General features: G+C 41.3%; 1 protein-coding gene across 1 annotated transcript in view; it reads left to right on the top strand.

Annotated features, from left to right (window-relative positions):
• Window positions 1-26,206, top strand: part of ALOX5 (arachidonate 5-lipoxygenase) — a 76,127-nt gene that overhangs the window by 15,928 nt on the left and 33,993 nt on the right. Inside the window, exons 3-4 of the mRNA XM_020994477.2 lie at window positions 744-825; window positions 7,647-7,769. Of these exons, the coding sequence (XP_020850136.1) occupies window positions 744-825; window positions 7,647-7,769 (205 nt within the window). The remainder of the gene's footprint in view (window positions 1-743; window positions 826-7,646; window positions 7,770-26,206) is intronic.

Below are 26,206 nucleotides of genomic sequence, written 5' to 3'. Positions count from 1 at the left end.
CGGTGCCCTGTGAACATGTATATCTTACATCTAGTTGGTATGTTTGTATCTGAGCTGAGGTCCATATAGCTCAAGATCATCAAAAACCCTTTTATCAGACTGATAGTCACTAAGTGACTGTGAGACTCCAAGGCTCTACATCATGAGAGTCAATCTCTGGGCCTCAGTTTCCTTACCTGTAAAATAAGGGGTTTTCACCAGTTAGTGTCTGAGGACCCTTCCAGCTCTAAGCCTGTGATCCTATGAATATTTGAGAATCTGCCTAATTGAATTTGAAGGATACCAGCTAAGTGGGGATAACCACTTCTAGGACTGATGTGCACAGCTTCTAGGCTTGATAATTTAATATTTTGTGCTTTTGGACAGAAACCTAAGTACTCTTCTGACTTCTTAGCTTGGGACTAGAAGAGCCTATGGAAAGCTTCACCTCATTGACATAAACTGACCTTGGCACTTGCTTTTCTTGCTTGAAATCCCTCTTCTTTTATATAAAGCTTAAGACCACAGGGTAGAAGAGCTCCCTTCTCTTAGTAACATCCCCTGCAATGGCCATGTTCCTCTTGATCTCCTTTAGCCAGTGGTGCCAGAATTCAGGACTGAAGAGGCTCAATCTGAGGATGGTCCAGCACTTGCCAGGACTTCTTAGAACAGGACTTGATATAGGAAGGATCTCCATTCCTTCCTGTAAGTTGATGATTCCCCCTGGTTGTGTCTATACTTGTCTTTTCTTCATTCTTTCACAGCAAAGCTGGCTCGGGATGACCAAATTCATATCCTCAAGCAGCACAGACGCAAAGAACTGGAAACTCGGCAGAAACTCTATCGGTGAGTTGTGGCATTGAAACAAGTTGATGGTGTGATCCCTAACGGTTCCTGCGAATGCCCTTTCTAGGATGATTGCACATTATGGTCTGTGTTGCAGTGGACATGTCCTGCTTGCCATTCTCTGTATGTGACATTCCATCTCTTGGCCCCAGGCCTTGGCACAGGCTGCTCTCCATGCCTGGAACACACTTCCTTCTCATCTGCACCTCAGAGCATCCCTAATTTCCTTCAAAGCTCGCTCAACTGCCCCCTCCTGTAAGAAGCCTTCCCCCTCCCCCAGATAGCTCTGTTCCTGGGTTCCTCTCCCTATGAAATTATTTTGTATCTCTTTCACAATTAATTTTCTATGTATGTGTTGTCTCCCTAATAAAATGTAAGTTTCATGGCATCAGGGGACATCCATTTTTGAATCTGTGTCCTTAGTACCTAAATACCTGACATAAGTAGGTGCTTAATAAATGCTGGTTGAATTAAATTGGATTCTGCATGTGAGCAGCTGCCTGAGTCATAAAACACTCCGGCGCAAAGTTTCTGTGACCCTTTCTGCTTTCATGTTGCCATGGAGTGAGTTCAGAGTGGCTGACTTCCTTTTCCCCCACTTCCTGTCTCATGTCTCACCACTCACCACTAAAAAGATGAAGAGTTGGGAGGAGAGAAGGGGATTCAACAGAGCTAAATAACAACTGTATTGGCCCCTGGGAGGGGAGGAGGTATCCCTAGCCTTGAGGCAGGGTAGGCACTGGGTTCCTCAGACCTGCCTGTTTAAGATGGGGCAATGCTTTTCCCTAAGATCAGACCTGGCTAGAGAAAGGGAATTTTTCCGTGTAGCAGGAAGTGGATAGGAGGGCCTCTACATCATCCTTTTCCCAAGCTCTCTTTTTCCTCTCAGCTGAAATTAGAAATATTTAGCTCAGCTGTGGACAAGTGATTCCTTTATGGGCACAGCTTACTGTTAGAGCCCAGCAACCAGTGTGGCAAACAGCTGTTGGGCCTGCTAAGGGGAAGTTGCCACTGGGAGAGGTTCTGGGGAAAGGCTGGTCTTCCATTACATGAGTTGGTTTTGTTTCATCAGAATAACTTAGGGTGTTCTAGGGGAAGGTAATTATAGACAAAGATGATAAGGAGACCGCATGAACACCAAGTTTGAAGCTGGATCATGAGATCACAGGTCTAGAACAGAAAGGACCTTGGGGGCAGCTAGTCTAACTGCCTCACTGGACAGATGGGAAAACCAGAGGAGGGCAACCCAGGTGGTGAAGGGCCTCAATGCCACGTCCTGCAAAGATTGTTTGAAAGGATGAGGAAAGAAAAGATTTGGAAGGAAGAGAGTTAAATCATAGAATGTTAGAGTTGGAGGTAACCTCTGAGGCCATCTAGTCTGAGGGCTTTGAATCTTTTTTGTGTTGTGGGTATCTTTAGCAGACTGATGAAACCCATGTACTTCTTACAGTAATGTTTTTAAATATATAAAACAAATGTATAATATTACAAAGGAAATAAATTATATTGAAACATAGTTATCAAATATTAAAAGAAACTTCATAGTCCACAGGTTAAGAACTCCCTGATCTAGTCGAAACTTAACCTGAAAAAGACTTTGATTTTGGCCTGGCTTGGTCTTCTCTCCACATCTCACCGTGGTTAACTCAACCTTTAGTTTTACTGTGGCTGCCCCTCAGGTGTTATACTTCTGTTTTCCTCTGTCCTCTATAATGAGTCAGATTCCCTGGAAATTATATCAGTGATGATCCTGGCCATCCTTAGATTCCTCCTATTGCCCTGATTGTCAGGTCAGTAGATACTGCTTAGTCTCAACTCAGTAACTTTCTGTTGCTCATCAGTCAAATGGAACCCATGACCAAATGCCGCCCTCTGGCCAAGCTCCAAATGGCAAAGGTGAAAAGCCTTTCTGAGCTTCCACAGTTCTGCTCTTTGACTGCAATAGCTGATGTCCCTGTCTTCCCTTGAATTGCTTGCCCAGTGCTAGTCATACCCTGAGGCCAATAGTCTCTTAAGCTCTTCCCATTTTTCTGGCACAGAAAGAAGAGCACCTGTCCCCTCATGTGTAGTTATTGCCCTTATTTAGATGAACATGTAGGAATTGATAAGATGGTGGGCCTCCATAAGGGGGCAACCCAGCTGGTCAAGGGCCTTGAGATCTGCTATATAGAGATGATGATGTTTAGGCTGAAGAAGAGAAGACTGAAGAAGAGGTAGAATCACAGAGCCATCAAGGGAAAGCCTTACCTCAAAAAGGATCCCTTATATGGTATACATGACAATTTGTCATCCAGCCTTTGCTTGAACACTTTCAGTGATGAGAAACCTACTGCCTCCCACAGAAGCCCATTCCACTTTGGGACAGTCTAATTGTTAGGAAGTTGTTGCTGAAATCCAGTCCAAATTTGCCTCTTTACAACCTCTACCCGTCCAAGTTCTGCCATCTAGAGCCTTCTCCAACTGACTGCTTCAAGTACTCAAAGACAGCTATGATGTCCTGACTCTACCATCTGCCCCACCCCAAGCATAGGGAGAAATCCTATGTTCCTTCAACTGATCGCTTAATGTGTGACAGTACAGAGGAAAGACAACTGGATTTTGAGTCACAGGACTGAGTCTTAAGTCCTGTCTCCACTATCTGTGTGACCAAGTGTGTTATTTAACCTCTCAATGTCCCTGGTAGCTCTTTACCCCATAGCAATGCACATGTAGCCCCAGGCATCCTCCCACAAAAAAATACCCTTCGAAGCCTAATTTAGTCTTTGATCTTACTGAATCTCCATAGTACTTTTAAGGTTAAATTTGCCTCCTTGAGTTAGAACCACTCATTCACCTTATTTGTGCTCACTCTCTGTATTTCCACATTGCAGTCGTTTTGTTGATTTTGTTACATGTGAATTTTTGAGCCTCTTTCTTGCCATTCATCTTCCTGCATTTCCATTTCGTGCTTTGTCTCAGCTTGATGACCTCTTCAGGTCATTGCATGAGTGCCAAATATTCAGGTGTTACTCTGCCTTGCTTTAATTAATGCACAAGTCAAGACATCACCCATGATATCATTAGTCCCCTTTGAAAACAAAGGACAAACAACAACCAAAAACTTGTATCATTTATTACCAACACCGTGCTACTCTTAAAGGTTCAAGTATCACAGAACCATAAACTCTCAGAGACAGAAGGGACCTAAAGGCCGTCTCATCTCGTTCAATCCGTGCCCCTAAAACAATCCTCTCCACAACATGTCTGACAATTTCTAAGACTTCCAGTGAGAGGGACCTATTACTTCCCAAACAAGTCTACTTCCCTTTCATTAGTAGCCTTCAGCTTCCACCCATTGCTTCCAGCTTTGCTTTCTAGGACCAAGCCGAACAAGTCTCAACCCTCTTCCCAATGGGAGTCCATCAAATACCTGATTACAGTGACTATGAGCTCCCTGAGCTCTTCCTCAGGCTAAATATTCCTAGTTCCTTCAACCAAGTCTCCTTCAGCATGAATTGAACAAGACTGCTCACACCAAAACAACTTAGACCCAGGGCCTTTATTGCCTTTCGAAAATTCATAATTCTTCTAGCTTGGGATGAATCTAAGGTAGCCATTTACTTGAACACATCAAGGATTTTTTTTCCCTTTCTCCTCTCCCTCCCTCCCTTCCTCCTTCTCTCCTTCCCTCCCTCTCTCTCCTTTAGTTACATTTTCCCCTCCACTTTCAAACATCATCTTCAGGTTTTTTTTTCCATTTTCAGTTGCTTCCTCTTTGGATTGTTTATTCATCACATCATATTTCCTTCTTCTCATTTAGGTCTTAATTCAGGAAGCCCTGAATTTTGCACTGTTTGCAAAGAGAAAAATCTTTTAAAAATTCCTTAGCTCTCTGGAAATAAATATAGTGCTTTGAAGTAAAATAACAACTGAGGAGATGCAATTTAAGGACAAACCATCCATGTGAGAAAGCCAGGAAAGACACACACACACACACACACACACACACACACACACACACACACACACACGTACATACACACATACTGATTTTTTTCTAATCAGACTTATGATTTTATTGGTATAAGAAGCTCCCTCCCAATAAGAAGCTCCCTCTACTAATACAAAGCAATACCTGCTCCTAAACTTATAGTCTTAGAGAGTCATCTGCGGTTAAGTGACTTGTCCAGGATCACACAGCTAAGATAGTGTCAAAGGTAGGACTTGAGACCAGGTCTTTCTGACTCAAAAGTTAGCTCCTTGGCTCCAAGCTGCTTCTCTGGCCATTTATTAATTAACTCTATAAAATTCTCTTTTCCCTAATGTGTAAGAATGCAAGCTCTTAGATGAGACAGCATACTCCAACAGAAAGAACATTGACCTTAGAGTCATGAGACCTGAATTCTAATCCTGGCTCAGCTTTTTACAACCTGTATCACCTTGGACAAGTCACTTGGATTACTTAAAAACATTGGGGATGTTCAGCCTGAAGAAGAGAAGACTTAGTAGGGATTGGGTGGGGCACATGGCAGCTATCTTCAAGTATTTGGTTTTTTTTGGTTTTGTTTTTGTGTTTTGCTAGGCAACGGGGTTAAGTGACTTGCCCAGGGTCACACAGCTAGTAAGTGTTATGTGTCTGAGGCCGGATTTGAACTCAGGTCCTCCTGAATCCAGGGCTGGTGCTCTATCCACTGTGCCACCTAGCTGCCCCTTATCTTCAAGTATTTGAAGGGTTGTTGCATAGCATAGAGATGAGATTTGTTCTGCTTGGCAGAGGGTGTAGAACTAGGAGCAGTGGGGGAAGGGGGAAGTTTTAGCGTGGTAGACTTAAGCTTAATATAAGGAGAAACTTCTGGATAATTAGAACTATCCAAAGGTAGAATGGCCTGCTTCAACAGGTAGTGAGTTCTTCATTACTGAAGGTCTCAAAATAAATCCTGCATGACTACTTGTCATGTGTGTCATAGAGGGGAGTCTTGTTCAACTATGGGTTGGACCACGTGGCTGCTGAAGGCACTTCCAGTTCTGAGATTCTGTGGTTCTGGATGCATGTTCTTAGAGAGTTCATGCCTGTAAGCATTCTACTTGTGGATAGAATTAAGCAAAGCCGGACAGTATAGAAAGCATGGGAGATGGTCCCTGTCCTCAGTCAACTTTATTCTCTCGGGGAGATGTGCACCTCTATAAGGATGTGTGAAGTAACTATAAGGGGGAGGCATGAGCAGCTCGGGGTGAGGAGAGTGATTAGGAATGGCTTCATGTAGGATGTGACCTTTGAGCTGAGCCTTGAAGTAAACTAGAGATTCTAAGAGGCAGAAATGAAGAAGGAGTGCATTGCAGGCAGCTTTTGCAAGGAATTTGGCTGAAAAAGCAAAGAGAGATATACAGGCTACACAGATATAGTTATATAGGAGAGATATATAGTTTGAAGTAATAGTAGTTGAATTATATAATTGTAATAGTAATAGTAACTGAAGTATGGTAGAAGGGTGTTGTTTTGTGGATGAGGGGGATGGGCACATTTAAGGCAGCAGAGAAGGAATCTGTATATAGGAAGATACTGAAGATTAGAGAGGAGGTAATGATTGAGGTGATATTCTTCTGGAAAAGAAGGGAAGACTCAAAGGTACATGGAAATGGACAAGGAAACAAAGAGAAGGGTCACCTCATTGTCAGAGACTAGGGGAAAGGAAGAGAGAATAGGGAATGATGTCAAGGGATTTTGAGATAAGAGAGAGAGAGCTAACATTGAATGGATTCAATTTTCTCAGGAAAATAGATGAGGGCTTCAACTGAGGTGGGGGGAACTGGGGCAAGGTTAAAGAGAGAAAAGCAAGCTTGGAAAGTATTTTCTTGGGAGTGACTCAAGGAATCAAACAGAGAATTGCCTTGCTGCAGTGAGGGCCCAGTTGATGGCAGTTGGCATGAATTATTAACATACTCAGTTAACAGGGTTGTGTGACTTCTCTAGCTCAACCCGGTAACAGATGCATTGGAGTAGAGGAAGTGGATGGTTTTGTGTGGGCTGAAGTTATGAAAAAGAGATGAGCTGTGATTGCACAAAGGGCAAAGTGATTCTAGAGTAGAAGACAAAAAATAGGGCTGAATTTGGCTAACTATAGAGTCAAGATTGGAGAGGGAGAGAAATAAAAGTCAGGTACAATGGCCTGAAGTACTGAGGAGAAGAGAAGCTGGAGATGGTCAGGGATTGTTGCCCTGATGATCAGAGTGAAGAATGGGTTTAGGAGTGTGAGGCATTAGAGAGAGATGGAGGATAGGAAGTTATAGGCAGGTAGTAGAATGTCAAAGTTTTAAATTAATACAATTAATTTTAGAAATAAATTAATAAAATTTGTGGGTGATAGTGAGATATAGTATACAATGATGGTTTAGGTGTGACTGAAGAGTTGGGAGGTTGGGGAATTTGAGAGAACATCAGCATGGATACTGAAGTCCCCTTGTATAAATGGGAGGAGTTGGAGAGGAGAGGAAGGCAGTGAGTCAGGTCCTGAACTTGAGAAAGGAGGGAGAATGACCTTGGGGCCAAGTAGACAACCATCACCATAATCTGAATTGGGTAAGAGATGTGAATGCTGTGATCAATATTAGTACTGTATAGTAAGACTAGAAAGATAGGTTACAGCCAAGTGGTAAAGGGCTTTGCATCCCAGATATTTGATAGGGAGCCGCTGGAGTTTATTAAGTACAGAAGTGACATGGTCAGACCTGTGCTTTAGGAAAGTCACTTTGGCACATGTCAGTTTCAATTTTTTGATTAATAATTTCCCTTGAACTTCTCTACGATTTTTCTCAGTTCTGGTTGCTTTCTTCTTCCTTCTCAGGTGGATGGAGTGGAACCCTGGATTCCCATTAAGCATCGATGCCAAATATCACAGTGACTTACCACGAGACATTCAGTTTGACAGTGAGAAAGGAGTAGACTTTGTTCTAAATTACTCCAAAGCGTAAGTTTTTGAGTGCCCAAGAGCTTGACAACAGCAGCTCAAGGTTGCAAGCCCAGGGAGCAACCCATTTCTTTCTATTTACATACAGCTGACTTTTTGAAAGCCAGCTGGACTTGGCAATAGCTTTAGTCTTTTAGAAGCAAAATGCTGGTAGATTGGTTCTCAGGGCAAGCTTGCAGCCTGATCTGTAAGAATGGGTAACTGAACAGCTCTATCTCTGATACAGATTGCCTCATTGTCTGTGGCTTGGTTAGCAAAGCTAAGCCTTCTCCAGTCAGCCCCATGACTGACAACACATGGCAACAGTCCCCACCTAGCTCCTGGGGAAGAGATGTCCACAGGATCCAGCCATGACATGTGATCTGTTTAGCCATTGGGGCAGTTCCCTTTTGATCTTCCTCCCCAACCCTCAAGAGGCAGCCTCATAAGCCTTAGAGATGGAATTCTCCCTTCCCCACCAGGCTACATCTAAATGATGCCAAACATCCAGATGAAAGCTGGAAAAAAAAAATCAGTCCCACAATCTCCTCTGTGTCCTAGCTCTCCTGACCTTGCCCCAGGAGGATGGGCCCAAGAGCTCCTGCCAGGACCATTCTATATCTCTATCATCACTTGGGCCACATGGTGCCCTTGCTGGGAACTCCTCTGCTTGGCCGCATCTGGACAGGACTTCGTTATGATCATGTTTCTCCTAACTCAGGGACTGAAGTCCATGCTCAGATCTCTTAGCTCTGGATCTGGAACCAAGTCCCAGGGCTCAGCTCATATACATCTTGACCATGACTTAATCATTCATGGTGTAGTATATAGGGCACTGGACTTGGAGTCAGGAAGAACTGGGTTCAGATCCCATCTCAGGAACTTACTAGCTAGGTAACCGTAGGCAAGTCACTTATCCTATCTCAGCCTTAGGCTCCTCATCTGTAATAATAGCTTGCATTTATCTAACGCTTTAGGATTTGCCATATACTTTATGTATGTTATCTCGTTTGATTCTCTCAACAACCCTGGGAGGCAGGTGCTGTTGGTAATCCACATTTTACAGATGGGGAAACCAAGGCTGAGAAGAGTGAAAAGACTTGCCCAGAGTCTCACAGCTAGTAAGTGTCTGAGGCAGGATTTGATCTCAAGTCTTCTTGACTCTATGTCTAGTGCTCTCTAAATTGTCACTGAGTTATAGTTATCCCTTCCACATTGTGACTTTCCCCATATCACAGGTGAGCATAAGAAATTAAATGGGAATTTGGGGGAGTTTTGTGGAAGCCACAGACGACACGAAAAGGCCAGCAGGTGACACAGTTTAGAAACTCAGAAATGCATAAAATGTATGTATAGTGTTGTATAATATCAACATATTTTGTCTTTTAATACCATAAATGTACACCATTTCTTTTTTAAAGTTAAAATAAGTAAAAGATTAAAGTTTGCAGAAAGAATGTGAAAGCCAACAGCCAACACACAAAGGCTAGAAATATAGAGATATCCTAAAAAGTTTAGTAACTTAATAGGATGACAGGCACCAAGGGCAGGCAGTATGGCACAATGAATAGAAAGCAGGACTTGGAATTGGAAAGACCTGAGTGCCAATGCAGCCTCAACCATTTATTAGCTGTGAGACCCTGGGCAAGTCTCTTCACTCCTCTCAGCCTCAGTTTCCTCATCTGTAAAATAAGAAAAATAACAGCCCTCACCTCCCAGGGATGTTGTAAGGATCGAATCAGATCCTGCATGCAAAGTGCTTTGTATACCTCACAAGCTCCAGCTAATTGTTAGCTGTTGTTATTATCATCCCGATGCGGGATTTATTAGATTGACCATACTTCTTATAACATCTCTCACATAGTCAACTCAGTTGAATAAAACAGTTATTAAATGCTTATCTATCACTATATTGGTATAACACTTTAAAATTTACAAGATTTTGTCACCGCAACAACCTTGTGAGGCACATAGGTAGTGCAAATATTATCCCCATTTTGCAGAGTAGAAAACTGAGGCTGGGAACTGTTAACTTGTCTGAGGTCATGTAGCTAATACTTGACAGAGGTTTGAGGTACGGCCTTTTGTGTGCGGATACCTGTGTCAGGCACCCAGGGGAGTATAAAGATGATTAAGGTATTTCTTCTATAGAACTTACACTCTATCAGGGAGATGCTAGAGTGGGAGCCTAGAGGCTGTTGTCGATCTGAGATAGAACATAAGGCATAGGTATTAACCGAGTGCTGGGTGTGCTCTGAGCAAAGAAAGTTCATTTCCAGCTGTGGGAGGAGTCACAGTTTAAGCTGGGTCTTTAAGGGGAGAGAAGAGGAGGAAGCCAAGGACAGACTAGTGACAGAAAGAGGAAGGAACTATAGGTAAGCACTTTGTAAATGTTGGTTGACTTTGTCAACAACATCTGTTTGCTCGGAATGCTGAGATGACTTTTCGCAGTGTTAGGGACTTTGGCTAAAGCCCACAGGACATGGTGAAGAGTGGTACATGGTAAAGCTGGAAAGAAGCAGAAAGAGGTCTCTTCTTTTGGGCCAGGATGCTTGGTCATACTACTTTTTACAGCATTCAGCTTTATATATTTTTGTTCTTTCATTTCTGTTGTCATGGTCATTATGTACACTGTTTTCCTCATTCTGTTCATTTCACTTTGCATCAGTACATGGAAGTCTTATCGTGCTTTTTTGTGTTCAGGGTGTTCACTTTCTTAAAGCACGATAATACTTGATTTCATTCACACACTGTAACTTGTTCAGCCATTCTCCAATCAGTGAATATCTACTTTTAGGGGGTTATTTGTTGCCACAAAAAAGTGCTGCTGTGAGTATTTGGCTGTATGTGGGATCTTTCTTCTTCTTGTTGATCTCCTTGGGATCTCTGGATCAAAGAGATGGAAAAATTTAATCCTTTTCTTCACATACTTTCAAATTGCTTTCCAGAATGATTGGATCAACTCACATCTCCATCAAGAGTACATTAATGTGCCTATCTTTCTATAATCTCCCATTAATTATTACGTTTATTTTCTGTACCTTAATTTTTTTTGCAGATTTTTATGAATCCCCATGATTTATTATGAGGGAAGACTTCCTTCACTTCTTGTATCTAGTCAGTTAACACATGCTATTGATTCTAGTTCTGAATTCATAATGTCTGTTGTATTCCTATTGCTACCACCCCAGTCAGGGGTTTCCATTGGTACCTGCCAGTACTTTTGAAATAGCTTCCTCTATGTACTCCCTTCCTCCAGCCTCTTCTTCTCCTTCATCTCAGTGTCAAATGAATCTTTTTAAAATCTAAAATGTCATCCCACTTTTTAATGATCCTCCCCACTTATTGACCAAATATAGTTCAGACTCCTTACCCTCACATTCAAGGCCCTCAGAAAAAGGCAACATGATGCTAAGGAAAGAGTTCTGGATTTGAAATTAGAAAGCCTGGGTTCAAATCCTGCCTCTTTAACTTACTACTTGGGTGACTTTAGGTATACCATTTAACTTCTCTGAGACTCAGTTTTCTCATGGAGAAAACTCTAAATGGAGGGGGTTGGACTAAATGAGTTCTAAAATCCTTTTCAGTTCAAAATCTATCATCTTATGCTCAATATGCTTACATTCAAATGGGGGAGATGATATGTGTGTCCCCTCAGAACACTATCAGCATCAAGAATTATTGAGGGATTTTAATTTGCCAGAGGTTCTAGGACTGGTTTTCTTATGTTTTAACAATCTTAAAAGAAAGATGAAAAAGAATAAGAAGATGAGTATACTAGGAAGGGGAGAAGGAAGAGGAAAGAGAGGGAAAATTATATCACAAATTAGGGTGTATACCTGGTAAACAAAGGGAAGAATACACACCCAGAGATGGGTACAGAAATACATTTTACTCAACAGGAAAACAAAAGGGAAAATGGAAAGAGGAGAGAGGGTAGATTAAAGGGAGTGGGATTTGTCTTAAACAAACAAAGTCTAACTAAGGAGTGAAGACTTCAAAGAGGGTCTTTAAAAAAAAGAAAGAATAGAAACCTCTTATTTGGCTCCGGAGAGAAGGAAAAATAAAAGGGAATCAGTTGGAGGGAAATATATAGTTAACATTCATAACTGTGAATGTGAATGGGATGAACTCACCCATAAAATGGAAGAGTATAACAGAATGGAATAGAATATGTTGTTTTAAAAAATACAAACAGAAAGATGAACACAAATTTAAAATAAGGGGCTGGAACAAAATTTCTTATGTTTCAGCTGACGTATAAAACAAAAGGCAGGTAGCAATCATCTCAAACAAAGCAACAGCAAAAGCAGACTTAATTAAAAGCAACAAAGCTACATTTTTCTGACACCATAGACAAGGAGTTAACATTAATACAAAACACATATGCACTGGGTGGCATAGCATCCAAATAGTTAAAGGAAAAGTCAAATGAGTTTCAGGGGAAAATAGACAGTAAAACTATAGTAATGAGAAACTTCAATTTACTACCTCTAAGACCTAGAAAATTTAACCAAAAAATAAACAAAAAGAAAAAGAGAACCTAAATTGAATTTTATAAAAGTTAAATATGATAAGCCTCTGGAGAGTATTGAATGAGAATTTAAAGGAGTATAAAAATTTCTCAACTGTACATGACATCTTCACAAAAATTGGCCATGTATTAAAGCATAAATATCTCATAGACAAATGAAGAAAAGCAGGGATATTAAGCACATTTATTATAGGTCACAGTGCAATAAAAATTATATTTGATAAAGGGCTATTGATGATATAATTAAAATTGATTGAGGACTAAATAACTTAATTCTAAAGAATGGATGGGTCAAAGAACAAATCATAGAAACAATAATTTCATTAAAATAGTGACAACAGTGATAATATACAATAATTTTCTGGATTGAAGTCAGATTAATCCTTATAGGAAAATGTATATCTTTAAACACTTTCATCAGTTAAAAAGAGAACGAGCAGATTAATAGATTGGTCATGCAACTAAAAATAACTTAGAAAACTAACAAATTAAACCCTTTCCAATTAGATACCAAAAGAAAAATCCTGAAAATCAAAGAGATTGATAAAAACTTGTTGAATTAATAAATAAAAGTAGCAGCTGTTTCTTTTTTTTTTTTTTGGAAGTGGGGAATTAACCATAAGGCAATTTGATTTTTTTTGCACTTAATAGTATTTTATTTTTTTCAAATTACACATCAAAATAGTTTTCAACATTCATTTTTGTAAGATTTTGAGGTCCAAATTTTTCTCCCTCCTTCCCTTTCCTCCCCAAGACAGCAAACAGTCTTATATAGGTTATATATGTATAATCATGTTAAGCATATTTCCACATTAGTCATATTGTGAAAGAAGAATCAGAACAAAAGGGGAAACCCATGTGAAAGAAAAAACAAAAAACAAAAAAAGGTGAAAATAGTATTCTTCAATCTGCATTGAGACTCCATGGTTCTTTGGATGTGGATTTTTCATCATGAGTCTTTTGGAATTATCTTGAGCAATTTGATTTTTAAAAGAAAGATTTGTAGGGGAGAGAAGAGAAGGTGGTCAGGGACAGACTGAGGTTGGAAAGAAGGAAGGCAAAAGAAAAATAAACCAGGAGCTTAATAAATGTTTGTTGAATTTTTCAAAAAAATCTGGCTGCTAGTAACCCTGAGTTAAATTTTGCATTTCATCCAGAAACTTGGTATTGTTTAGTCAAACTTCAAGTTGATGTATTTGGGACTACAACAGATAGGTTTTAAGAAGGACATCTGAAGAGGTAATAATGAAAGGTATAATGAAACTGGGGCCCAGGAATCCTGATTGGTGATACTGACCTATAGCAGGCTAGCCTCAGGCCCAAAGTCTTTTATCCTGGCCCTTTCCCATTCTACTTTCACTTTATGCTTTGGGAACTATAATCAAATCAATAGTATGACATTCCCATTCCTTCTGGAAAGGGTTTGTCAGTGGACTGTCCTGTGGCTCCACCTACCATCTCTGTGGCTCCCCAGCCCAAAATTCCCTTCTTTGGCCACAATGCCCTACATATGTTATTTTTCCTCCATCTTGCTTTTGTATTTGTATGTATTATCTATATCTATATCTATATCTATATCTATATCTATATCTATATCTATATCTATATCTATATCTATATCTATACACACACACATTTATTTATTTGTTTATTTATGTACGCATAAATGTTTTTTTTATTCATAGAGCACAGAACTAATTGAAGGAATATTATCACTGGCAGAGAGAAAATATGAGGCCATATGTACATGAAATGTGTCCTATCAAATGCTTCGGCATCTGGAGACACAGCCATGGTGTCTCTGGTGGTCCTTGAGGTTCCTTTCACGTGCATTAATTTCACTCTGGGAGTATATTGCAGGCGTACCACAGTGCCATACTAGCTCTGAGATGCCACTGCTTTGCCAGTTGGATTGCTGATGGATCTACCTCTAACGCATTCCCTCTGGTAGAGGACAGTGTTGGACACAGTGGAGGAATAGGAAAGCTCTTCTAGATGGTCTCTGAAGGCCTTGTAGAATGTAAGCTTCTTGAGGGGAGAGCTATTTAAATTTTTTTATCCTCAGCACATAGTAAGTATTTATTGAATACTAATTGGTTACCTTAAAATAGATGCTCAGTGGACAGAACTAATGCTGCTTCTTTGGCCATATATCTCATAAGGCACCATTTTAGCTCCTATAGCTGTGGTAGAACTGAGCTCATGACCAGAAGTTCCCTTTTTTAGGTCCACAATGATCCCTCTGACTTGGAGTCCTGGTGTCTTCCACCCCCACCATCCTTCCAGACAATGAGCTGTGGTTTTATGGTTTCTGAGGGTTTGGCTTTTTGTTTTCATTGGTTGGCACTTTGTTCACAAGTGATGAGGCCAGTGTTAGAAAACACCACCTTCCTTATGTGAGGTGGTTTGTACCACAGATGAGGTCATAGAATCATGGAGTCTGAAAGCTTTGGTGAGGGGGGTACCATCCTGTACTGAATCAGTCTTTTCTATAATATAGTGGGCAAGTGCTCATCTGGCCTGTGATCTCTAGGGAGGAGAAACCCACAGCACTATGAAGATCAGTGTCTAGGGAGTCACAGGACCTGAGTTCAAATCCCACCTTGGTAACTTCAGTGTGTCCAGTGGTAAATCTCAACCTCTCTGAGCTTCAGTTTTCTCATCTTTAAAAATGAGATGGTCGGCCTAGAGAGCTTGTGAGGACCCTTAGAGCTCTAGACCTATGATCCTGTGATCTTCCTTCTCAAGGCTGCCAGTTCTATTCTGGGGCAGCTGTAATTGTTTAGAATTGTTTTTCTTATTTTGAGGCAAAATCTGCCTCTTGGAAACTCCCTCCCCCCCCCACCCTCATTCCCTTTGCTTCCTAAGGTTTGTTCTTTAGAGCCAGGCAGAAATAATTATGGGCATAGAGCACCAGGCCTGGAGTCAGAAAGACTCTTCTTCCTGAGTTCAAACCTAACCTCAGACACTTCCTAGCTGTGTGACCCTGGGCAAGTCACCTAACTCAGTTTCCTCATCTGTACAATAAGTTGGGTAAAGAAATGGCAAACCACTCCAGGATCTTTGCCAATAAAACACCAAATAGGGGCAGCTATATAGTGCAGTGGATAGAGCACCAGCCCTGGAGTCAGGAGGACTGAGTTTAAATCTGGCCTCAGACACTTGTCGCTTACTAGCTGTGTGACCCTGGGCAAATCACTTAGCCCCACTGCCTAACCAAAAAAAAAAAACCAAACAAAACCTGAATGGGGTAACGAAGATTCAGACACGACTGAAAAACAACTCAACAACAAGAAATAGTTGAATCCCTTCTAGGATCATACGTTCAGAGATTTAGAGCTGGGAAGGATGTCCAACTTTCTCATTTTATGGATGAAAAATCTCAGTCCCAAAGAGACTGAGCTACTTTCCCGAGGTCCCACAGATAATAAGTGGTAGAGTCCAGGCCTCTCCTGCCTCAAATTTAGCCCTCAGTTTCCTTGGGCTCTGCCTTCAAGAAACTGATAGCTAGAAAGCAGGTTGAAAAGCACACAAATAACTCTAATGTAATCACCTCAAGACAGGCAGGGACAGAGTGCTGTAGGGGTCCAGAAGGAGCCTCTGCCAGATGAGAATAATGAAGAGAAGTATCTTTAAAGAATTGAGTTTGGAGGGATAGACAAGATTTGGGCAAGTGGAGCTGGGGAAAGGAGAATAGAGGCATGAGAGGAGGGCATGTGTGGGAAACAGCCATCAATAATGGAATCCTAGAATGTTAAGCTAGAAGGGACCTTCTAGCTTGCTGCAAACTTCCCATTTTTAAACATAAGTTTTCTTGATAATCTTTTTTTTTTTTACGTGACAGTCATTTCGGGAAATCCCTCTGTCCTTCTCCCTCTACTCTTCCCTCTTGTCCTTCACATCAAATCCTCCCTTGAAGTAAAGAGAATTTAAGCAACAATCCCTGATATAGTGATCATATATGACAATGTATATAGCATCCTATCCCAGAAGTCCCCCTCTTCTCTGCCTCGAGGGTACAGGGGAAGCAAACCTCCCTTGTTATCTCTGAGGAACTAAGCCACAGAGAGGCTGGGCAAGTGAAATACCCAAGATCACATAGGTTTTTTTTGACACTTTTGTCCAGTACCCTATACTTTGCTTGGAGTATAGGATACATTAGAAGGAAGTAGTGGGAGCTAAGAATCATAGAAAAATTGGAGGAGATATCAGAAGTTATTTTGATTATTATTTTCATAACCTAGTTCCACACCTTATCTGAAGTTTGTGTCTCATAGAGAACATTCTGGATGGACAGCTGTCCAGACTGAAGAAGGCAAAGTCACCACATCCCAAGGCGGCCCATTCCAGTCTCAGTATAATCCTAATTGTGAGGAGTTTCTTCCTTTTATTAAGTCCAAATCTGCCTCTCTGGCGCTTCTCTCCATTGGTCCTAGTTCTGATCTTTGGGCTAAACAGACTAGCCTTAATGCTCTTTGTCCATGACAATCTAGGGATGTGCTGGTAAATGTCTAACAATTGGCTAGCTCAAAAAAAGTGTGTACATAGCATACTTCTAATTTTAATCTTCATTAACATTTTCTCTTTCTCTCTCTTAAGTCTAGTCAATCCACAAAACAATAATTCAAGCCCTGATTTGTAGAATTGCCCATTTCCAAGGCTTAAATGCTCACACTAAAAATTTAATCATCAGCTGTTATGAGCAGATTCAAGCTGTCTCCAGCTTGCCAACCCTTTGTCGAAACACTACTAGTATTGGTGTAGTAGAATGAGTCCTGTGTTTGCAGTAGGAAGGCATGGATTTCAATCCCAGTTTTGTTAGTGTGCTGGTGTGACCCTGGCTTTGTCCTAAGTTCTCTGGGCTTCGGTTTCCTCATCTGTAAAATGAAGAATTGGACTTGGTGTCTTCTGAGGTCCCACTTCCAGCTCCAAATGATTTTTTTTAGAAAGCAAATTTTACTCTTTTGTCTACCATATCATACTCTTGGCCTCTATTAGTCTTTGAGATTCACCAATCCCTTTCCCCTTCCCAGTCTTTTTTCCCCCACAAGAACTCAATTCAGTAAGCATTTATTAAGTGTCTTTTATGTGCCAGACCCTGGAACTACAAAGACAAAAGAATAGTCCATGCCTTCAAGGAGCTTACATTCTATTGGTATAAAAGGGCATACTTTCTCTCCATGTCTACTTTATCTGTACCTGTAGCATTAATTTTTGAGCATAGGTGTAGTATTTTTATCTTTATTAGATTTCATTTTATTTGATTCTTCCGGTGTTAAATGTTTTAAAATTAATTCCTCCTCTATAAAATAGGAAGTAGGACGGCCCACCTCAGGCAAGTTGGGGCCAGAGTAAGGAGAGCCAAAGATGAGCCACAGAGGTGGGGTTTTTATACAGTAGACAGTGGGAATCCATTGAAGGTTTTGAGCTGTACAGGTCAGCTGTACAGGCAGACCTGGCAAAGTCTGCTGGTGCTCTGACCACAAGCCACACAGGCAACTTTTCTTATGCTTATACTAAGTTAGGTAACGTTCTGCTGACTTTTCAAAGGGGAGGGGTGCAGTTGTTTGGTTTCTCTGACCACTTCCATCTGCCTGGTACCTGGTTGCAGTGAGTCAGCAGGGCTGATAAGAAAAGACAACCCATAAAGGGAAATTGAGTAAAAATACCTTGTTTCTCAAGGTAGGAGGACAATGCAGAAGTGGTGTATCTCTGCGGATCAGCCTGATCCCTCTCCTTACCACAGACGAGGTAGCCTGGAGTGAGCTTCTGCCCCTAGGCCTAGATTGGTTGCCCAACATGTACCTTAAGACAAGTATGACTGTGTAAAAACACCTCAAAAAGCATAAAACATAATAAGGCAGAGTTATTGTTACAGTATCTCATTTCCATTCCTGCTGGAGCAGCTGAGCTTTGCTAGAGAAAGACATGAAGTTATGATGATCTCATCTACTTTAAATGTATTCTGTCTTACCTTGCCTGGGCCCTCTGCTGCCCCACAGCCCTTCTAGTTTACTGTTATCCACTCCAGCCCTTAAAAGAGCGCCTGGCACATAGTAGGCACTTTACAAATGCTTGTTGACTTGACTGCCTTTCTTATTACCCAAAGTGACTGTTCCAAACCGTTTCACCTCTTCTCAGGCACCCAGTCATACACTCTCTCTTACATCACTAAGAAGACTGAGGCCATCTGAGAGGAGTTCCTCCATTTCCCCTTCTCTACTCCTCAGCACCTTACAGTACCGCCCACTTCTTTCTCCTTTCTTCCTGATTAAGAAGAGGCATCCCTACTCCTCACTGAGGCCAGTCCTTCCTACACCATTGATCCCCTCAACTCCTACATTCTCTATGACCTTCCTCTGTTCATCTTTTCTTATTTATTTTTAATTTCTTCCTCTCCTTTAGTTTCTCTACTGGCTCCTTTACATTTGGTACACAGTCAGCTCTCTCCCATAAATTTAGAAAAGTATACAAAAACCAACAGGACAACTGCATCATTCCTACCTTGTTAATGCACCTTTTTATGCACTTTTAAAAACAGTAAATAATTTCAGAAGAATCTGGACTCACACAAACTGCTCTAAAGTGAAGTGAGTAGAACAGAAGAACATTTTACACAGTAGCAGCAATACTGTACAATGATCAACTATGAACGACTTGACTATTCTCAGCAATACAATAATCCAAGACAATTCCAAAAGATTTATGATGGAAAATGCTGTCTGTCTCCAGAGAGAAAGAACTGATGGAGTATCAATGCAGGTCAAAGCATACTTTTAACCTTAATTTTCTTGTTTTTTTTTAATCTGTGTTTTCTTTCATAACATGACTAATATGGAAATATGTTTTGCATGACTATACATATATAACTTATGTCAAATTATTCACCATCTCAGGGAGGGGATAAGGAAGGGAAGGGAGGGAGGGAGACAATTTGGAATTCAAAATGTCAAAAGAAATAAACAAATGTTTAAATTGTTTTTAAATGTAATTGGAAAAATATTTTTTAAAAATGCTAAAAAAAAAACCCTGTAAATAATGTAAGCCGTCAATAATGAAAGTTAAATATTTTAATTACAGTCCTTTTTTGCTCTTACAGTTATTTTTGTCTTGAGTATTTTACTACTTCTCTGTATTGATTTATTTTATAACTTAAAAATACATAATTTTGAAAGTGTTTGCAAACCATCACTTTAATAATATGCTCTAGAATTCTTCCAGGAGTTGAAGTCAGGCTCACTGGCTTATAGTTTGCAGCCTCCATTTTCATACCTTCCATCCTCCAGAATGCTTAAAAGACATCTCTTCAGCAGGCCTTTTGCGCACTAGGATGACGTTTATCAAGGGCACTTGTGTGTCCTCTTCTCATCTCCTTACCTTGTTTTGGATTCCAGCTCTTTGTTAACATTTTGTGTTTGGTTCTTCCCAGGCCAAGGATCACTCTTCTTGAAAGAGAAAACAGGGGCAAAATAAGCCTTAAGTAGTTCTTCCTTCTCTCTGTCATCCATCAGCATTATTCTAACCTATTTAGGCAATGGTTTTATCCTTTCTTTCCTTCTCCTGCTGCCCCCATCCTAGTTATTACAAAGGCCTTTCTGTTGTCTCTAGTATTTAGTCACCTATCACAGCTCATTCTGAGCTTTATCACTCCTGACCACTCTTACATGACTTTGTCCTTGTGTTTGTCCTCTGTATCCTATCTGTGTTTCAAACTTCTACATATACTTTTCTTTTCTTTCTTTTTTTAAAAAATGACTGGATCTCCCTATCTGACCTAGACTGGCAATGTCATGGCTACCCATGGGTTCTGATCAGCATGGGGGCTTTAACTGGCTCCTTTTCTGACCTGCACTGGCTTGCCCTTTCCTTAAGCAGTCTGGTGACTCTTGCTTCTAGAGGCTCACCATATTAACGTTGAACTTAATGCAGACCTGATTGGCTTAGCCCACTTGAGCAAGGAACTTCAGAGCTCAAGAGATCCAGTAGCCTCAGTCCCCCTGATTACAGGGGTGACAGATGTGTACCACTACACCTGGCTTCTCTACATTTTTTTGAAATCCAAGTTAGTTGGTGGGCATCCTTAGCAGTTTCTTTAAACAACTCCTTCTTTTCGGATCACAGATGACAAGATGGCAGTGCTGGGGTCTTCTAGTCTAGTCACCTCATGAAGAAACTAAGATAAGAGAGGTTGAACAACATGCCCAAGACCATAGAGGTTGTAAGTGTCAGAGGTGAGACTCAGCTTCAGGTCCTTTGACTCAAAATCAATCTTTTCCCCATTGCTGTCTCTCTTTCTTCCCCCTCAGATGGTTTCTCTTTGTGTTTTCAGAATTTCATTCCTGCCCTCATGCCCTTTAAGTTCCCTCCCCTGTAGCTTTAGGGGTTGGGATACCCTCCCTGCTTTCCCCTAACCCTGTAAAATAAGCCTTCTTAAAGCCTAGGATGCATATTGGAATATCCCTGACTTTCCTTTTTTCTGTCATCAATTCTAAGGATCACTTTCCCCTAAGGTTCCCATCATTTCTGCTTCAGTAGCCAGTTCCTCCTTGGTCAGAATGAGGTCCAAAATAGCAGTTCCCCATGTTGTTTCCTCTACCTTTTGAAGAATTAGTCTGTAATCTTGTCGGAAGATTTAAGACAACAACAGAAATAGCTAGAATATCATGTACTATTGAGTAAGTCCATCTGAGAGTTACAAAACAAGGTACTATGGTTAGTCTAAATGGGAAACTCACACTGAGATTACGATCCTGGTCACCTGGGTATTATCAACAGAAATAGGGAAATTGGACAGGAGGAAAGACAGATATGGAGGACAGGATGAGTCAGGATTTGAACATACTGGAGTTTGAGGCAGCCAACAAAGTAATACATGGCTAGAGTGCTGAGCTTGGAGTCAGGATGACCCGGTTCAAGATCTACTTCAGATACTAGCTGTATGACTTGGAGCAAGTCATTTCATCTTTGTCTGCCTCAGTTTATTCAACTGTAAAATGGGGATAATAACAGCACCTACCTCTCAGGGTTGTTGCAAGGATCAAGTGAGATAATATTTGTAAAATGCTTAGCACAGTGCCTGGCACAGAGTAGGTATTGTGTCAGGAAATCCAGGTGGAAATATCTAATAGGCATTTGAAAATACAAGAGTAAATTCTGGGGAAAAGTGAATATAGAGGTAAAAATTTGGGAGTCATCTGCAGAAAGGTAATAGCTGAAATCATGGGAGCAGATGCCTAAAGATAAAGGGTATACAGAGGAAAGGATCAGGTTTAAAACTATGGAGAGTACCCATGTTATTGTTTTTTTAATACATTTTATTGACATATTTTATTTTTACATTGCTTAAATTTTCCACTGTATCCCTCCTCCTCTCCCTTCCCTCCCAGAGAGTCATCCCATACAACAAATACTGTGTTTATTTGTAAAAGAAGGGGGGGGAAACAGCAAAGATAATCAATACATCAAAAATATCTGACCACATATACAATGTTCCACACCCATGTCCCCGGCCTCCCCATGGACAACCATTTTTAAGGGACCAAAGGAGGAGGAGAAGCCATCAAAAGAAAGAGAGGAGGGGTAGAGAGTCAGGAGAAACCAGGAAAGTTCTGTGTCACAGAAACCTATCAAAGAGGGAGTGGGTCCACTGGGTTCAAAAAGTGTGTGTGTGTGTGTGTGTGTGTGTGTGTGTGTGTGTGTGTGTGTGTGTGTGTATAAAATCCAGACACTTAGCAATTAGGAGATCAGTAGTGCCTTTCACAGGATGACAGATCTAGAGGTGGAGGATCTTAACAATGTCTTCATTTTCAGTTTCCAAATGAAGAAACTGAGGCCTCAGAAATTAAGTGACTTGCCCAACATCACACAGGTAGACTGTATCAGATGGGGAATTTGAACCCAGGTCTTTTGACTCTAGAATTAAGACTCTTTCTACCGTACCATGTTTCAATAAAGTGATGGTGGAAAGAATACAGAAACTGTCTTATGAGAGAGAGTAGACTCTTCTCTTTAGAAGTTTGGCAGTAAAGAGGAGAGGGCATTATAGGATGATAGCTGGGGGGAGTGGCAAGGGCCAGTGAGTCTTTGTTGGCTTTAAATAGAGGAGATCCCAGCATGTTCTAGGATTCATCCCTGTGGACTAAATGAAACAATCGTATGGATTGAGTTCGGTTCTTAAGTAATGAGTCATTATGGGGATGAGAGCAAAGAAAGCAATTTATCCCCCAAAAGATCTAGAGAGCTTAGTGGGCTGCAAGCTCAACGTGGGTCAGTAATGTGATGTGATTGGCAAGAAAAGAAAAAGTTTAATGCATTGACAGATGTACTTGGCAGGACTGAGGAGGTGAGGTGATAGTCCTGTTGTACCGTGTTCTGGTCAGGCCACACCTACCATATTGTTTCTAGATCTGGGAACCACAGCAGGAAGGACATTGATAACCGTCTAGAGGAGACTGGCCACAATAGTGGGGGCCTCAAGATCAAAGCGTATGACAATAAATCAAATCAAATGTAAAAATCTAATTCTGTGAGCGTTGGTGGGGAAGGAAACTTAGGGGACACACGATCACCTTCATCAAGTATTTGAAGGACTGTTATGAGGAAGGACAACTAGAGGGTGCAAATAGAAGCAGTGGATGGGAAGTACAGCTAGACAAATGGAAAGAAAAGCTTCCTCCAAATTAGAACTGTCCGTCAGTGGAATGGCTGCTTTGGAAGGGAGTGAGATGCCCTTTGGGAGGTCTCCCAGCAAAGACCCAGTGAGCTCTTGTTGGGTGTGTTGTGGGGTCACTTTTTGTATAATGAAGGACAAACAACAAGATTTAGTGTAGGTTGGACTCAGAGGTGGCCACTGAGGTTCCACTCACCTCTGATTCCATATCTGATTCTGAGTATTTTCTTATTATTAGCTCTTTTCTGTTCACTGAGACTAGCTATAAAGAATATGCTTTGGCTTAATTATGAAAATGGGCACCAAATATGTTCTTGACAGTTTCCAGTCTTGTGCTGAAGGTCCTTCCCCACCCCCAGACATCTATCCATTGTTCTGTACCTGGAGGACTTGACTTTAAGCTAAGGTTAATTATCTTCCATGGATTAAATAAAGATTTAAACTATTGAAAGCTTTAGAGAAGCACATAGCAGTGGGAATATTCTCCCCCTTCTCATGCCTTCCTCTTGCAATCTCAAGCTTCTGTCCTAGGTTCATGGAGTGAATTCTGAGGGCTGGAGGGTTGATTAGGCTCTTTCACCATTCCTCCACATTTAACAGCAAATGAATATTGACCTGGTAAGCAGTGTTTTGTGAAAAGTACCCATAAGAGGTGAAAGCAAAAGCTAATGCAAAATATATTCCAGTGGATTTTATTTGAAGGAAAAGAGCTGCAGCTGGCTCAGTCCAGATGAATGGCGAGTATGAGGAGTGCTCAGACTTCCAAAAGCTTCTTTTCCTCCTGTCTGACTGTTACTTTTCAGCCTCCTTTCTGGCTCATATTCCATACTTTGGCTCCCTAATGTGTGTGTATACCCTACGGCTCTGCCGTGGGTCTTCTCTTCCCCCTTTACCCTTTCTCTCATCTCCCAGTGCTCTTGAAGATTGGAGTTGAATTGGCCATGCCATGCCTGAACTTGTAGACATTCTTTTCTATGCTCATGATTGATCTTTGAGGCAATTTGGCCTTCACAAATATTCAGGACCCTCATTGGCCTCAAATGTAGGCACCTATTGGCTGGGGTTGGCTCCGAATTAACCTAAAGATGATAAATAGTTTGTGACTTTAGATGGTAGTGGCTTATCTCAAGATGAGATATCTGCTCAACTTGGGTACTCCTCCATGACTTAACCAAAACTGTTGTTATCTTAGAGTTGAAGTGTCCTTAAGGGGAGATAGGGCAAAGCCTTTTGCAGAAGTTACAGGGAAAATAACCTCTTGACCTTTAGCGTGTGACCTAATGAGGTTTTAAATGGCTATGCTGTAAAAAAAAAAACTATTGACTCTTAACATGCAATCGAAAAGGGTTACAATAAGCTACGTTTAATATAAATATTTCTTCCATTTAGGAAAGGTGTCTCCCAAAGGGAACTGCCCTGGCAGTTTCAGTAGAAAATAAGTAATGATAATAAGCAATTTGAAAACCAGCAATAATACTGACTTGATCCATCCATTTGCCTCACTTCTACAGGTGGAAAATCACACATCATTAATGTATCAGGTGCACTTTGAACTGTGGGGTGGCTCATGGCCGATGACTAAAGACCATACAAGCAGCTTCCTTCCTTCAGGATGAGGCTCAGGGACCACGTCCTGTGGTTCAGTCATTTCAGTACTGCCTGACCCTCTGTGACACCATGTGAGATTTTCTTGGCAGAGATACCGGAGTGGTTTGCCATTTCCTTCTCCAGCTCATTTTGCAGATGAGGAAACTGAGGCAAACTAGGTCAAATGACTTGCCCAGGGTCACCCAGCTAGTAAGCGTCTGAGATCAGATTTGAATTGAACTCAGGTCTTCCTGAATCCAGGCCTCAGTCCCTTATCCACTGTGCCACATATCTACCCTACATCCTACATGACAACAGCAATAAAAATAGCACTTTTTTTTAAAAAAAATCACTTTTAAGGTTTGCAAAGCACTTCACTATCTCGTTTGATCCTCATGACAACCCTATGAGTAGGGGCTATTATTATCCCCATTTTGCAGAAGAGGACACAGGCTCAGAATGGTTTAAGTGACTTGCTAATAAGCATCTGAGGTAGGATTTGAACCCAGGTCTTGCTGACTCCAAGGCTAGTGTTTTAGCTGCTTAAGCCATACCTAACTATCTACCCAGCAAAGTCTACCTTGACTCTCTCACCCCACCCCCCTAATGCCTTGCCCCCTAGAAATTACCTTGTACTTAATTGTCTGTATATATCTTCCTATACTCCTTCATTCAATACAGGGGAAGTTTTCAGTTTTATGTTTGCATCTAGCACACAGCAGATATTTTATGAATGTTTATTGAATGAATGTATCCAAGATATGTAACAAGCCTTTAAAAAAAACAAACCAACCCCAAGCCTGTGGGTTTTTCGCTGTTTTCAGGAGTTCCAGATGTGGACTTTCCAGTACCAGCACTGAAGCTTTTATCCTTACGCACCTTAAAGTGCTTAGGACACCTAAAGAGTTAAATGACTTGCCCAGGGCTACTCAGCCAGTGTATGTCAGAGGCACGATTTGAACCCAGGTCTTTCTGGCTCTGAGGGAAGCTTTCTATCCCCTAGACCTGCCTGTCCAAAAACATTAAGCCAAGACTTTTTGGATGCAGAGCTCTGCCTATGAGCTTACTCAAAACCTACGCTTAAGGCCAGAGGTTTAAAGGGGGTGGGGAGGGCAAGGGAAGGAAGGAGGCCCTTTCTGATGAACTTCCTGCTGTCCTTTCAGAGACTTTTAGAACAGGAAGGTTCTTCAAAGGGCATCTGATCTATCCAGAAACTTTCCAGCAATTCCCTCTAAAAGATACTCCCAAAGTGAATATGCGGCTTCTGCTGAAAGACTTCCAGGAATGAGGACACTTCTACATTATGAGGCAAATCATCCCACTTTTAGACGGTTCTCATTGTTAGGAAGTTTTGGCTAATATTGAGCAGGAATCTGTCCATCTACAACTTCTAGCCACTGAGCTGAGCTCTGCGCTTGGAGCCAAACTCGTCTTCCCTCTCTGCCCCTCAGATCCTTGAAGTTAGCCCTCCTGTCGATACCACCCAGTCCTCTCTTTTCTAGGCTAACCACCCCCAGGTCCTTTATCCTGTACATCCTTGTCCAGCCCACCTCCTGGCCCTTTCACTCCTCTGGCTCACTTCCCTGGACATGGGCCACCTTGTCACTGTCCTTCCTATAGGGACATTCCCAGAGCTTGACCCTGTATTTCCAATGAACTCTCACTGGA

The sequence above is a fragment of the Phascolarctos cinereus genome, unplaced genomic scaffold (assembly GCF_003287225.1).
Source record: "Phascolarctos cinereus isolate Bilbo 61053 unplaced genomic scaffold, phaCin_HiC Scaffold_3;HRSCAF=262, whole genome shotgun sequence".
Taxonomy (NCBI): Eukaryota; Metazoa; Chordata; class Mammalia; order Diprotodontia; family Phascolarctidae; genus Phascolarctos; species Phascolarctos cinereus.
Note: the sequence above shows the minus strand (reverse complement) of the source record. Positions and strands in the feature narration are given on the sequence as shown.